This window comes from Trichosurus vulpecula, chromosome 1, assembly GCF_011100635.1.
Source record: "Trichosurus vulpecula isolate mTriVul1 chromosome 1, mTriVul1.pri, whole genome shotgun sequence".
In the NCBI taxonomy this organism is placed as follows: domain Eukaryota; kingdom Metazoa; phylum Chordata; class Mammalia; order Diprotodontia; family Phalangeridae; genus Trichosurus; species Trichosurus vulpecula.
Window position 1 is genome coordinate 283317758 of NC_050573.1, and position 15295 is coordinate 283333052.

Below are 15295 nucleotides of genomic sequence, written 5' to 3' on the forward strand. Positions count from 1 at the left end.
CATAACATAAGTTCACTTTAATCTGGTAATCTGTGAAAGCATTTCCAAATTAAAAATTGTGTTATTAAATGATACCATACCTGCGGCCTGTCAAATACATATTTTGCACAATGGCGAATAAGACGAATTGCTTCCATACTTGTATCTGGGAAGGCTGCATTGCATGCAAATTCAGACAAACATTTCACAGCATCTTGGAAAGAATCAATGGTAGCAGGAAAATGCTTTTCAAATACAATGGCTACAAAGAAAAAAAAAGTAGTAGTAAAATGTTTATGGATACAATTTCCAAACAACAAAGAAAATTATCTATCCCCCTCAAAACAGGCATATTCCACACACCCTGTTCTTTATTGCCAGGGGAGGTTAGCAATGGTCAAAATTCTCACATGCAAATTTTGTTGGTCTTAGTACAAGGTGACCAGTTCTTACACCATGAAAAAAACTGGAGATCAGTTTCTATGACCCTTGAAACGCAGAACCTAGTTCTGAAACTTTGTTTAATAAAGTTATCACTCAAAAGAATTAGAATGAACTCCAATGAAGGGCTGGATGAACTAAGTTCAGCTAAACTGAAGAAAAAGCTTTTCCCATTAAGTTGTACATGATCCAAACAAAAACCTAATCTAGAAAGAGGACAAAAGAAAACTATTTACTCCAAAGATATGAAACACACATGTGAACATGTTAAATGCAACACTGCTACAAATAAGCAATCAATAAATTTATTAAGCACCTACTATGTGGTAAGCACTATACTAAGTGTTAGGGCATTTGTATCAGAATTCATTAAGACTCATTAAATTGTAAATTTTAATCTTCCTCAGTGGTCTGAGATCAATCAAGTCAAACCTGAGAAAAACATATTTTAGCAATGATTTTTGATGTTTTAAAGTGTCCTGATGACAACATACCTATGAGTTTCTATATGAATATCATTTTAAAAATTCTTGCTACGTTTACAAAATTTTCCTAACTTTTGGGGGAAAATGAATAATGTGAGAATATGATGATAAAGTAAAATGCCTAAAATTATTTTGGTTAGATGAGACATGCGAAATGTAAATGTAATAATCAGGATTACTTTTCTTAATTTATTAAATATTTCTTAATAATATTGATACCATATTCAAATGAAAGGAAAAAGTAAATATATTGAGATCTAGCCAGATTATATGCCTGTCAATTTCTGGCAATGATAACAGACATTTACTCTAAAAAAATACTCTTTTCAAAAAATTTTATATTCAATGCACACTTTCAAAAGCAGACCTTAGATCTATTTTGTTCTAAGAAAACTAAATAAAAAAAATTGAATGAAAAAATGATATATTACAAAGTATTTATTCACTTCACTAATAAATTCACCACAAACTTTCTTTTAAGTAATCAAAATAGCATTTGATGCATTTAAAATGTTTTGATTTAGACAAAACTTTCTCCAGACACTCTAACAAAAGAATGTACAAAATCAGCTTAAAAAATGTACAAAATCAGTTTACAAGCATAGTCTCTGCCAAATAACGCCATCTCAAAAATTTTGTAATTTACATTGTACAACCTCTGCTATCCTTTAGGTTTTCAGTTTTTTACTGTTATACAAAGGTCTAAAATGTCATCATCACATTTAAAAGAACATGTACTTTGCTTTTTTTGTAAAAATGAGGAATGAGAATTTTAGGGTTATCAAATTAAGAAGTAGAAGGGAGGGAGGAAGGGAGAAGAGAATCACTAAGTCACTGAATTTTTAAAATAAGTTTTTATTGATATTTTCTCTTTCTTATATCATCATATTTATCCCTACTATCCCTTCCCTTTCCCCTTCCATAGAACCATCCCACATGATAAATAGTATTTTTAAAGAGGGAAAAAAATTAACACAACTGATTAAGATATTGAAAAAGACTGAAAACATTTACAGTGTGTTACACCTGTGGACCTCCCACCTATATCAAGGGATCGGTTGAGGGTGTCTTCTCATATCTCTTCATTCAAATCATACATGATCTTTGTAATTTTGCTACATTTACTTTTGATTTTTTGACGTGGTTTTGTTTCAATCTACATTGCTGCAATCACTGCATACATTGTTTTCTGGACTCTGCTTACTTCATTCTGCATCAGTCCATATAGATCGTCCCCTGCTTCTCTGTATTCATCACAAAGATTATTTCTTTTGGTACAGTAATAACTCCATTACATTCATGCATCACAATTTATTTAGCCAGTTCTGGGCATCTATTTTGTTTCCAATTCTTAGCTATCACAAAAAATCCTGCCATGAATATTCTGGAACATATAGAACTTAATTCTTATCGACATTTCCCTTAAGGTATAAATCCAAAAATGGAGCTTCTGGTCAAAGGAATGCACTTTATTCACTTTATTTGCCTAATTCCAAATTTCTTTCCCAAATGGTTGTACCATTTCACAGCTCCACCTACAATGCATTAGTGCACCTATCCTTATAGAATCCCTTGCAACAATGACTGTTGATATTTTGTCATTTTTGCCAATTTGCAGTGTGTGAGGTAAAACCTCAGGGTTTTTTTGATTTGTATTTCTCTTATTAGGGTTTTGGACCATTCTTTCATGTGGTTGTGAATTTTTAGTTCTTCTGAAAACTGTTTTAGTTCATATCCCTTAAATATATTTTGGGGAATGTCCATTAGTCATATATACACACATATGCACGTACACAGATATACATATGTAAATTATTTATATATCTTGGAGACCAAATCCTTATCAGTGAAGTTTGATACAAAGATTTTTTTCACCCCATTTGGCCACTTCCCTTCTTATCCCAGATGCATTAATTTTGTCTGTGCAGAAGCTTTTCAGTTTCAAGTAATCAAAGTTATATACTTTATTTTTTAGAACTCTCTGTCTCCTTAGGTAAAGAATGTATCTCTTTCCCAGGAGTGGGGAACCTAGGGCCTCAAGGCCACATGTGGCCCTCTATGTTCTCAAGTGAGAGGGGATTTGTTCTGTGAAGTTTGGATTCAGTCAAAGGGCCCCATGTGAGGATCTAGAGGGCCACATGTAGCCTCGAGGCCACAGGTTCCCCACCCCGGTACCTATACCTGTGAGAGGTATAGGATGTTTCTCTTCTAATTTTTTAAGAGTATGATTTTTAATATTAAGGTTGCATATCCATTTGCAATATATTGTGGTATGTGGTACATAAGGTGTTAATGTAAACCTAATTTCTGCCAGAGTGCTTTACAGTTATTCTGACAATTTTTATCAGTTAAGGTGTTTTTCCCTAGATAATTTATATTTTCTGCTTTATCAGACACTAGATCACTGTGTTCTATTCTTTCTGAATCTCCCTTGTCCGGTCTGTTCCACTGAGCTCTTTCTCTATTCTTCAACCATAGCAGATGGTTTTGATAACTACTGCTTTATAATATACTCTGAGATCTGGAATTGCTACTGCCTCTTTATCCCTACTTCTTTTCATTATTTCCTTAAATATTCTAGATCTTTTGTCCTTCCTAATTAATTTTATCATTAAGTTTTATAAGGAATACACTTGGTAATTTGATTAGTATAGTGTTAAAATGTAAATTAATTTTGGTAGTAGTAATTTTTGATATTTTAGCAAGGCCTACCTACCTATGAACACCGAGATTCCTCTAGCTATTTATGTTGTTATTTCTTTAAAAAAAAGTAAATTAATTTTGATAATAGTCATTTTTGACATTTTAGCAAAGAACACTGAAATTCCTCCAAGCTATTTTTGTTCTTTATTTATTTAGGGAAAACTTTGTAACTGAATCTATACAAGTCTTTTGTGTGCTTTGGGAGGTTAATCTCCAGGTATTTTATACAGTTTGTATTTATTTGGAATGGGATTTCCCTTTCTGTTATTCTTCCTTGTATTTGGTTATTATTATATAGAAATGCTATTTATTTCTGAAGACTTCTGTGACTTCGTTGAAGCTACTGTCTCAATTAATATCTTTGTGAATTTCCTAGGATTTTCCAAGTAAATCAACATATCATTAGCAAACAGGGTTAGTTTTATCTACTCTTAACCTATCTTTACTCCTTTTATTTCCTTCTCTTGTCTTAATGCTGTTGCTGGTTATTTTTAGAAGTACATTAAAAAATAGTGGGGGGAATGGGAATCTTTCCTCCACTCCAATATTTATCATTAGAGATTTTAGTATATTCCTCACTGCATATGATGCTTGTTTTTGGCATTAAATTTTTTTTATATTAAAAAAAAGTACCTCTATGGCTACACTTTGTGGGATTTATAGCCTAAAAGAGTGTTGTCCTTTGCCAAATGTTTTTTCTGCATATATTGAGACAATCACATGATTTGGGATGTTTTGGCTTTTACTATTTCAATTGGTAAGGCAATTGAAAGTGTATATACATTTATTAATGAAACTGGTTTGTTAGCTATGGTTCCTTTCAACATAATATAGTTTCCTAGGCTTTTTCAATTTTTTCTAATATTTATTTTGCTTTAATAGCATGAGTCTAACTCCTAGATTCTGATTTATTTGGATTCACTTGATGCACAGTAAACTTTTTTCATCCTCTCAATTTTATGTCTTTGTTTTCGATTGCACTTCTTGTAAGTCGAGGATTATAGGGTTTTGTTTTCTTAGCTCATCTGTCCCTCTTTTTCCTTTTATTGAACTGCTTAAACCATTCACATTTATAGTCATAAGAGTCAGGTTTATATTTTTCCTTTGTCAGTAATATTATGGGGTTTTTCCAAGTTATGATCTTCTGCTGTAAATATAGTACTACATTCCTTTAATTATTTTAATCGTTTTAAAAGGTGGTCATGTTCCCACTGGCTTTCTTCCCTTTACCTCTGATCCCCTTCTCTCATTTGTTACACCCTTTCCTCTTGGGGTTTTGCTTATTAGTTCCTTTTTCTCTCCTGTTTTTATCTGATTATCTATTTGTTCCACCCTTTTTTTCTTTCAATCATCTTGATTCCCTCTCCCTGCTCTCCCCTTCAATTAGTCCTGTTCATTAGTTTTCAAAATATCATTTTTTGCATTCCTTCCCGAAAAGGATTTCTCTCACTCTTTTCATCATCTGTCTTTTCTTTCTGTCTATTCCATGCCTACACAGTATCCATTCCAGGCTCTCCCCTCTAGATACTTTCTGCCACTACCTTGTAGGGTTTGCCCTATGGATTCCTATTTTCCAATATGCCTCATTCCCATGACCAATACTAATTATTACAAGTGTCCAAGAGGACACTGCCTTGTGGGAGGGTCCCTCCCCTGCCACATCTCTGATTATGCAGCCCACCACTGATCCCTGTCCTCCCCTGGTTACCTTTTATTCCCTCCCTATTTGCCTCAAAATGTCCTCCCAAGATCTTATTCCCCAGATACTCAGCTGGATGCTGTGCTCTTTCCCTCAGGCTTAATGGAGTACTGCATGCATTCCTCCTCCCACCCCTGGCCCCACCTCGAGTCCTGTTTTGGTGTCTTGCTCTGCTCCCTCTGTTCTTTAGTTCTTTGGCATGGCACCAATAGTTCAGTGCTTTGCAGTGCTGATGCTGGCAACTTTTCCCTCCTAAAAGACTGTGGCTTCTTGACTGTTATGGCCAGGGCAAATTTCTGCAGCATGTAGACTATAAAGTGATAGAGGGTAATGAGGTATGGGGGTGTATTTTGTTGTAAGCCTGTGTCATGTCCTTGGGTCTGCAGGTAAAGCCTCACTCCCAGCAGTAGGGGAGAGGGAGTAAGGGTGTTGAGTTAGTTCAGGGTAAGCAAGTGACAGTTCATGGATTTTTCTTTAAACCTTCTTGCCCATATGACTCAGAAATGGCTGACTGGGCCACTGAGTTTTTCAAAACTCTTAACATTTATAATAGTAATCATATTATTAAGTAAAGTGAACAAAATTATGTGGGGCTTTCTTAATAAATATAATATATACCTATGTTCAAAATACAATTAGGTACTGTAACATATACAAGTTTACGATCGTATAGTTAAATTTAAAGATGAAAAACAAATAGGTTCAGTTCTTATAAGAATGTTGGGGATATTTCAGGACATATTCCTAAACTGTAAAAGTAATATTACAGAAAGCAATTTCCACAGTGTCTTCCAAAACAGGAATGTTTATCAAACAGAATACTAAGCTAGATGGCCCAACTGGTTTGGTACACTGTAGCAATCCTTGTTTGATGAAGGATCCTTAAACATGTATTTGCCATTTTCAAAGTAAATTATATGAAAATAAATTTTGGAGAGTGATATTACAAGATCTGTATCAAGAGGGAGAATATACCTTGTCTAAGCTATTTAAACTATTAAAGCTTAAAACTGAACTAAGATATTTGGGACACATGTATTTCCATGCATTAAAGCTTTTCCTATAAAGTTAAAACAGTACTTACTGACAATATGCCCCGTTGTTTGAAATGCAAGTTCCACAATACTTTCATCTTGATCTGAGGCAGCTAGGTGAAATACTGAAAAGATGTTCTTCCAGCCTGAGCGAATGTTAGCAGCTTGAGAGTTAACCATTTGTGCTATACATCGTACAACCATATCTCGAATGGTGGGAGATCTAAAATATAAACATAATTGCTGAGATGTATACTAAAAAATATTGCAAAAAGAAATCTGCTTTTTAAAAATGCTATAAAAATATTAACAAATGATAATAAAGTTTTTTTTTACTTCTTTGGAATAAATGATTATAGTTACCTGTTTCTCTTCATTATATGTTCAAATGGTCTTAAGAAATCCTTCTGGAATCGGAAATTTGCAAGCTCCCCTTTCTCTAAGAACTTCATTGATAACTGCCTCAAGGAGTCTACTGCAAAAATTGCCACATCTTCATTAGGGTTGCAGCCAACCTGTTACCACAAAACAGATACAAAGCATTAATGTTAACACTGAAAGTTAATTTTATGCATAGTTTGGCCAATATAATTTGGAAATGCATTTTAAAAAAAATACCAGATAGAAATACTAGAATATATAGAATTCTATAAGTCTAACTATTGCTATTCAATAGGAAAAAGAGGTATGATTTTGAAGATAATTATTTGAAACTTTATTTAATAATAGATAACAAGAACCTGCATTTATTATGATATTGCACAGCACTATTTCAACAAATAACAAACAAGAGGTTTATACAAAGGTCCAAGAGCTACTATGATGCTTCAATGGATCTTAGAGTATTTTTACAACTAGTATAGATTGCAAAACACTCACATCTCTAAGGAAATACCAATTTTTACATAAATATATCTTCCATAGAGGGTCCATCCAATACTTCTTTATGGTGGGTACAGTTGGCTTGCCACATGACTGATACTTCTTTTTAATCATGTCAACAAGTCAAAAAGCATTTATTAAGTGCCTACTACATGCCAGGCTCTGTGTCAAGTGCTAGCGTCATACAGAAAGGCAAAACAGTTCCTGCTCTAAAAGAGCCTACAATCTAACAGGGGAAAGAACATGCAAACAAAATACTGGAGATAACCTAAGGGAGAAGATTGCATTATTTATCATTTCAAGTAATTTTAGTTTACTCTCTAAGATTTTCTAAGTACACAATCACATTATCTGCAAATCGAGACAATTATTTCCTCTCTGCCTAGGCTTACTTATCCCATGCCAATTTTTTTTCTTGTTTTATTCCTATTGTACGCATTTTCAGCACTATATCAAATAGTAGTGATGATAAAGAATATTGCTTTACCTCTGAACTTACAAGGGCTTTATTCTTGTTTCATTACATAAAATGTTGGCTCTTTGTTTTAGATATTACTATGTTATGAAAAGATCCATTCATTCCCATACTTTCTAATGTTGTTTAAAAAATAAAACAAAAAAAATAGCAATGGGCATTGAATTTTGTCTTGTCTGCTTCTATTGAGACAATTGCATGATTTTTCTTCTTGTCATTGGCATAGTTCTTTACAGTTTTCATCATACTGAACAAATACTGCATCCTTCAGTATGAATCCAACTTGGTCAAAGTATATAATCTTTTTTTTTTTTTAATATGGTGTTCGTAATACTTTTGCATCAATATTTGTTAGGGATATTATAGCTTTCTCTCCTCTATCTCTCCCTGGGTTGGGACCATATTTCTATCAGATGAAGAGAATGGAAAGAGACCTTCTTTTCCTATCTTTTGTATATCGCTGATATGATACTGCAATTATTAATTCTCTGAATGTTTGATAGAATTAACTTATAAGCCCATCTGGTCTTAAGTTTTTATCCCCTCTTTGGGAATACATCTGTGGCTTCTATAATTTCTTAATCTGATATTGGGTTACACATACAATGTACTTTTTCTGCTAATTTGGGTTTTTATATTTTAAAAAAATAATATTCTCCCATTTCACCTAAGCAATCCATTTTGTTGAAATTTGGCAAAATAGTTTCTGAAACTTTCTTTTACTTTGTCTATGAAGTGAATTGTCCTTTTAAATTTTCTGATGTTGACAATTTGGTTTGCCTTTCTTTTTAAAATTATGGCTAGCTGCTTATCTTTTTAGTTTTTTAAAATCCAGCTCTTTCTTTTATAAATTATATAGAGGCAAATACAGGGGTACGGACACATGTATGTACATACATACACACGTATATGTGTATTTGCTTTCAATTTTGTTAACTACTTCTTACATTTTCAAAAGTAGTTTGATGTACTATTACTTTCCTAGATTTAAAAGAATTTGCTTAACACACCAGTAATCTATAATTAAAATGACCTGTTTTCACTTCATTTTTTTTTCTCTCCCTTGTTCTATACCTGATTACAGGTTTCAATTCTTTGTTTCCTTTTAATCCCCTTTCATGTTATGCTTTTTTAATGCTTAAGTTTGTTTTTCTTATGACTGCCCTTCCTCTGAAATCCATTTTCTTCCTTTTTTTTGTTTTGTGTGTTCAGCCATCCTTAGTCTAGTTCCAATAAAAGTGAAGTATATGTGATGCCTGTTGTCTCACACAGTCATTATTTTTTGTTTGATCCATTCTAATTTTGAGGATTTCAATTTTTTGCTAAACTATTAATTCTCCTTGCTGTTCAACATTTCCTCTCTAGATGGCATTTTCTTTATTTACAATTTATTTTCTCTTGCTTCATTCCCTCCCCCCACCCCCAAGTACTCTTGTTCTTGGGTCCAGGGCATCTTTTCTCTGAGGCTGTACTTGGACTTGATGTGGATTTTCTCTTTTTCTGGGTTTGCCACTTGGGTTTTTCCTCACTCCGCATGATTTCTTCACTGTGCTCAGCATTTTCCTCTGTTTACTACAATCTCCAGGAGCAGTTTCTGGATTTGCACTTTGGTGAGGCTTTATTCCTTCCCATTTTTACATGGTGTAGGCAGGCCCTACTTAGTTATGGATGGAGTAGCTAACATTAAGCCCTACCTCTTTCAGTAATTACAGGGTTTTAGCTCCGTCTCTTAACGGTTTGATTTAGTTTAGCCATAGCCCCTTCTTGTTCTCCTTTTTCTTGTATGAACCCAGAATTTGCTCTGCCTCTTGGAGGAAGCCTGAGATCCCACTCAGATGGTGCTGACAGAAGGGGCCCTATGAAGCTCCAGGTGTTTCCCTGGCTCTTCATCTTGCAGTGGATTGGAAATAACCTGCCTAGGAAGTGGTCTATGCTACCTGGGACCTGATTTGACCCATCTCCTGCTGCTTTTATAAAGAATATCTTTGATGTATTCATCAACCCTTTTCATAATGACCTTATAGAGCATAAAAGTTAGGTCTTCCCAGCTGCCTTTCTTTTGGGGGAAAGAGAAAGGTAAAGTCTCTTCTGTGATTTTTTTTTCTATTCTTTTAGAATCTTCTTCTCTTTGAGATGTCTTTACAAATTCAATGAATGCAAGTGCCTTTAACATTAAGCTGCCTCCACCCCAGGTTTCTTCTGCATTTTGGGGGGTTTGGTCACACTTCCTTACTTCACATTCTTCACATTGCCACTTTTGAAGGTGGTCTTGAGATGGCAGAATCCAAATGTAGCTACAATATTATCACTGATGAGGTGGGTCATAGAAATGCCAGCATGTCTGTCTCATTTTAACAGGTATTTGTTGTCTTCCCAACAGGTTTGTCTGTATGTGTTCTTCAGATGATGTCAACTAAGTCACAGTCGAATTCTCTGCAGAACCATTTTTCCTTTTAACTGATTATCAATTTTTTTAAAAATGTGATATTGCTTGTAATCACTCATTCTCTTCCACTGTAATCTTTTGCCAGTGAGTGTGTATTCTAAAATGCCTTGAGCTACTATGTCTTTTCATGAGGTAAGGCAAACTGAAAGTAAGCCTGATGGATGAGAAAGTTCGTGGCTTCCTACCCTCTTCATACTGCAGTGATTGTATCTGTTACATAGTTGGAAGCTGCAAAAAAGGACAATTTAGGCTTGATGAAAGCTCACAAAAATTAGAAGTATCCAAAAGTGGAATGGGCTGTTAGGGGAGGGAGGTAGGTAGGTTTCCACTCCTTGTAAGTCTCCAAGCAGAGAACTGAAAATTGCTTGTAAAATACATCAATGAGGGAGATTCCTTTTAGTATGGGGTACAATGGATGGCCACTGAGGTCCTTTCCAACTCTCAAATGCTATCACACTGTAAAAACACTTTAAAATGGTGATAATCAGGAACAATGATTTTACTTTTGTTTACTTCTTTTTTTCCCCCTGTAGTTAACAGCTTACTTAGACAAAATGTGTTGTTTGAGATGAAAGGATAAGATTTCTTCATCCTCTCTACTTTTGTATTGATTTTTACCTTTATTCTAGCTGTCAATGAACTGACTGCACATAGCAAATTCAGAAATCATACTCAATCACTAATAAAGTGTTTCCTGGTTAACATACAGTCAAATCTCATTTTGTTTGTTGTATTCCATGTCCAGTGCCTTCCAATTCCATTCATAAAGGTGTAATATATGGATACACTAGAGAAGTCTTTGATCTGTCATATCTCAATCCTAAATCTTATTTTCTATCATACTGTTTGCCATCTTTTCCTGTGACCACTCTTGCGCTGAAGCTGCTGAATTTCAAGGTAGAAATTGACTTCTTTTGGACAATCTTTTCAAGTTTTTTCAGAGAAGTTTTTTTAATCTTCATCCTCTACAACAATCCTGATGTGATCTGTTTGCTTAGTCTCCATGGAAACTACAGAACGTGAAGATCATTTCACAGTATGACTGATATGTTATTTTGGGACAAATAATCAAACCAACTAAGCTAATTATCTCATTTGCTTTTCTAAGGTGATCCTATGATCTGTCTTTTTCACTTAACAGAAACTGCTTTATATTGTTTGATTTCATGTAAAGCAAGAATGGTCTGGGCACATGTCAGATCCAACATGCCCAAACAGAATTCATTTCTCCCTAATCCATCCCTTGTCCCAATTTCTGTCCAAGACACAACCACCTTTCCAGTCTTTCAGATTCACAATATTGGCAGTAACTTGGAATCTACACTCTCCTTCAACCTCACATATCTAAACAGCTGCCAAAATTTGCTAAATCTACTTCTACAATATCTACATCTGACCATTTCTGTCCACTCACATGGTCACTTACTTTAGCTCAGGCCCTCACCATCTGTCACCTAGATTATTACAGCTTCCTAATTAGTCTCCCTAGCTTGTCTTTTCTAACTTCATTCCATCCTACGTAGCTACCAAATTGGTTTTTCTTAAATCCAGATCTGACCAAGTCACTCTTCTACTCACTATACTTTAGTGGCTCCTTATTGCCTCTAGGGTAGAAGTGAAATGCTCCTGTTAAGCTGTTAAAGGCCTGCACAACCTGGCCCCAACCTACCTGTCCAGCCTTACTGGATGAGATGTTACTCCCTGTCCTTGTGTGACCCAGTCAAGCTAGTCTTCTCTCTGTTCCTCACTCACAACTGTCCATCTCTTGCCTCTGCACCTTTTCACTGGCTGTCCCACATACCTGCATTTATCTCCTTCTTACCTTGGCCTAGCGGAGCCCTCTTACTTTAAGATTCAGCTCAAAACACCATCTTGTAAAAGAAGACTTTCCTGTTCACCTCAAGATACCCTCCCTCCCAAACTAGCTTATATTTATGCAATATACTGTATCATTTGATGATCTCATAAGCTCCCATGGATTCAATTACCATCTCTTCACTAATGATTCTCAAATCAATTTATCCAGCCATGATCTCTCTGATGAACTCTAGTCTTACATCTCTAATTGCCTATTAGACACCTCAAATTGGATGTCCTATAGATATTTTAAATTTGACATATCCAAAAGTGAATTCATTATTTTCCTCCAAAAACATTCCCCCTTCCCAAGCTTCCCTATTACTATCAAGGGCAGTATCATCCTCCTGGTCTCCCAAGCTCCTATATTCCAGGTGTGATTCTGAGGCAGCTATACGATTCAGCGGACAGTACACTGGGCCTTCAATCAGGAAGACCTAAACTCGAAACCAGCCTCAGATACTTACTAGCTTTGTGACCCTGGGCAAGTCATTTAACTTGTTTGCCTCAGTTTCTTTAACTCTAAAGCAGGGATAATAAAACCTACCTCTCAGGGCTATTGAGAGGATCCAATGATATAATATCTGTAAAGCACTTAACACAGTGTCAGACAGACAGTACATGCTGTATAAATGCTTATTCCCTTTTTCTTTCCCATAATTCTTAATTACTCACTCTGTCTCTCAAATACACCCATTCTCTCCTCTGCTACTACCACCAACCACCCTTGTGCAAACCCTCAACTCTTCACACGTGGATTACTGCAAAAGGCTGCACAAACTGTCTGTCACAAATCTCTCCCTACTCCAGTCCCTCCACCATTTAACCATTCACGTGATTTTCCTAAAGCACAGGTCCTACTACCTCAAGCTTCTATCAGTAAATTCCACTGCCGCCCTATCACCTTCAAGAGCAAATATAAAATCCTCTGTTTGGCATTCAAAGTACTTTATTACCTAATGCCCTCCCTTACCTTTCTGGTCTTTCTATACCGTATACCTTACCACATACTTACACATACAGTGACACTGTCTTCCTTGCTGTTCCTTGAACATGACACTCCATCTCCTGGCTCCAGGAATTTTCACTATCCTCCATGCTTAGAATGCTCTCCTTCACATCTGCATCTTGGCTTCCTCAGTTTCCTTCAAGGCCTAGCTAAAATCTCATTTCCTACAAGAAGCCATTCCCAATAATGTTTCACTCTAGTTTCACTCACTTCCTCTACAGATCATTTCCTACTTATCTTGAATATAGCTTTCTGGCACATAGTTGCTCATATGTTGTTTCCCTCATTAGATTGTGAGCTCCTTGAGGATAGAGACTGTCTTCTGCCTTTCTTTGTATCCTTAGCATTTAGCACACAGTGCCTGGGATACAGTAGGCACTTAATAAATGTTTACTGCCTGAGTAAAATTTTAAAATATACTTGCTTTCTCCACCACTGGAATGTAAGCTAACTGCAAGAAATTATTTTTCATTCTTTGTGCTTGTCTTCCCAAAATCTTACATAATGTCTGTCAGATAGCAGGTGATTAATAAATACTTACTGACTGACTACTGGCTTTTAAAGTTCTTCATAATTTTATACCAATCTGTCTTCATGCCTCACTGAACATCACTTCCCTTCCTACTCTGCAGTTCTGCCAAACTATCATTCTCTGTTTTTCACACATGGCATTCCACCTCCCAACTCCACACATTTGCACTAGCCTGCACTAGTATTCTAATGGAGGAAAAAACAAGTATGTATAAAAATTATTTGACATAAATGTATATATCACTTGTATTCTTTCCAGGGATGTATTCCTTACATACCTCTACTTCATAAGAATCTTCCTTTGAGAAACAGTTCAAGCATACCTTTTACATAAAGCTCTCCTGATTCCTCTAAATATTAACATTTTCCCTCTCTTGTTGTTCAGCTGTTTTCAGTTGTGTCTAACTCTGTGACTCTGTAACTCTGGAGTAGTTTGAAATGTCCTTCTCCAGCTCATTTTACAGATGAAGAAACTGAGGCAAACAGGGTTAAGTGCCCTGATGAGGGTCACACACCAGTGAGTGTCTGAGACCAGATCTGAACAAAGGGAGATGAGTCTTCCTGACTACAGAGCTGGCACTCTATCCACTGTGCCACCTAAATGCCATTTTCCCTCCCTTGCTGCCTTGTATTTAAACACTCTGCCCTTATTTGTATTTATTTTGCATGTATTTATATATAATGCTTTCTCTCTCATTTATACATGTATTCCCTATTAAGAATGCCTGCTTATTCAGAATAGGAATTGGCTCACTCTTTGTATTTACACCCCTAGTATCTAGTACAATGCCTGGCATATAGTAGGTGCTTAAGTAATGTTTGTTGATTGAATGGCTAATTGAATACAGACATGGTTCATTTCCTTGTTGGTCTCTGAATAAATATTGTATATTTAAAGTGTTTGTGGAGGTTTTATTTTTAGCATCCTTTGACCCATTTTCTCCCACTGTCACCATGTAATAAGATTATGGATTTAAAGCTGGAAGGAACCTCAGATGCCATCTATTACCTGAAGCCCAGGAAGATTATGTGACTAGTAGAAGCCCACAGAACCAAGGTCATTTTACTTGTTTCATGCAACATTGTAACAAAAAAAATCATTTAGTGGCTAAACTTCTAGAAGTGAGTGTTCCCCCTACTCAAAGCCTTGTAAGCTTGGTAGACTCTCTAAGAGGTAGTGCTAAACTCCAAGAAATCAATTCCCCCTGTGCTACAATGAGGCATCAGAGGAATTTATGAATGACATGAGTATAATAATTAATCAAATACCTTATTAAAATGGTCTCCAATGACTTCCCAAATTCTAGACCACTGTAATCGTATTCTTCCCATGTTGTAATAAGATATTTCTACTATCTTCTGCAAACTAAACATCCGAGGATGTGTGGTAGAAAGCAATTCATCCATAGATACAGCACAAAGCCAACGGACAAAATCCACTGAAAAGCAAATATAGAATGAAATTGTTAACTCAATCTTTAAGTTTTTAGTCAAAAGGCTAATCTCTAAGTGTGACAGTACATTTACCTACTTACCAATAGCATTTCCATCAAGCCTTGTAGACCCCGTAAATATTCTGGCCAGAGGGCAGAAGAGAGAGAAAAATGCATGATTATTCATAAAAACTTAAGAGTTCTGACCCTAAAAAATATTTTTTAAAAATTAAGCACACTAAGCATTTTGTAAAGTAGTATTTTCATTACTTATATTGTTTGCAGAATAAACAACTAAACCTTAGACATTACTCAATTTTC

At 35.4% G+C, this 15295-nt stretch overlaps 1 protein-coding gene across 1 annotated transcript in view; it reads right to left on the reverse strand.

Annotated features, from left to right (window-relative positions):
• Window positions 1-15295, reverse strand: part of ARFGEF1 (ADP ribosylation factor guanine nucleotide exchange factor 1) — a 168887-nt gene that overhangs the window by 43866 nt on the left and 109726 nt on the right. Inside the window, exons 24-28 of the mRNA XM_036753413.1 lie at window positions 15077-15117; window positions 14811-14980; window positions 6705-6856; window positions 6392-6564; window positions 81-241 (exon numbers count right to left, since the gene is read on the reverse strand). Of these exons, the coding sequence (XP_036609308.1) occupies window positions 81-241; window positions 6392-6564; window positions 6705-6856; window positions 14811-14980; window positions 15077-15117 (697 nt within the window). The remainder of the gene's footprint in view (window positions 1-80; window positions 242-6391; window positions 6565-6704; window positions 6857-14810; window positions 14981-15076; window positions 15118-15295) is intronic.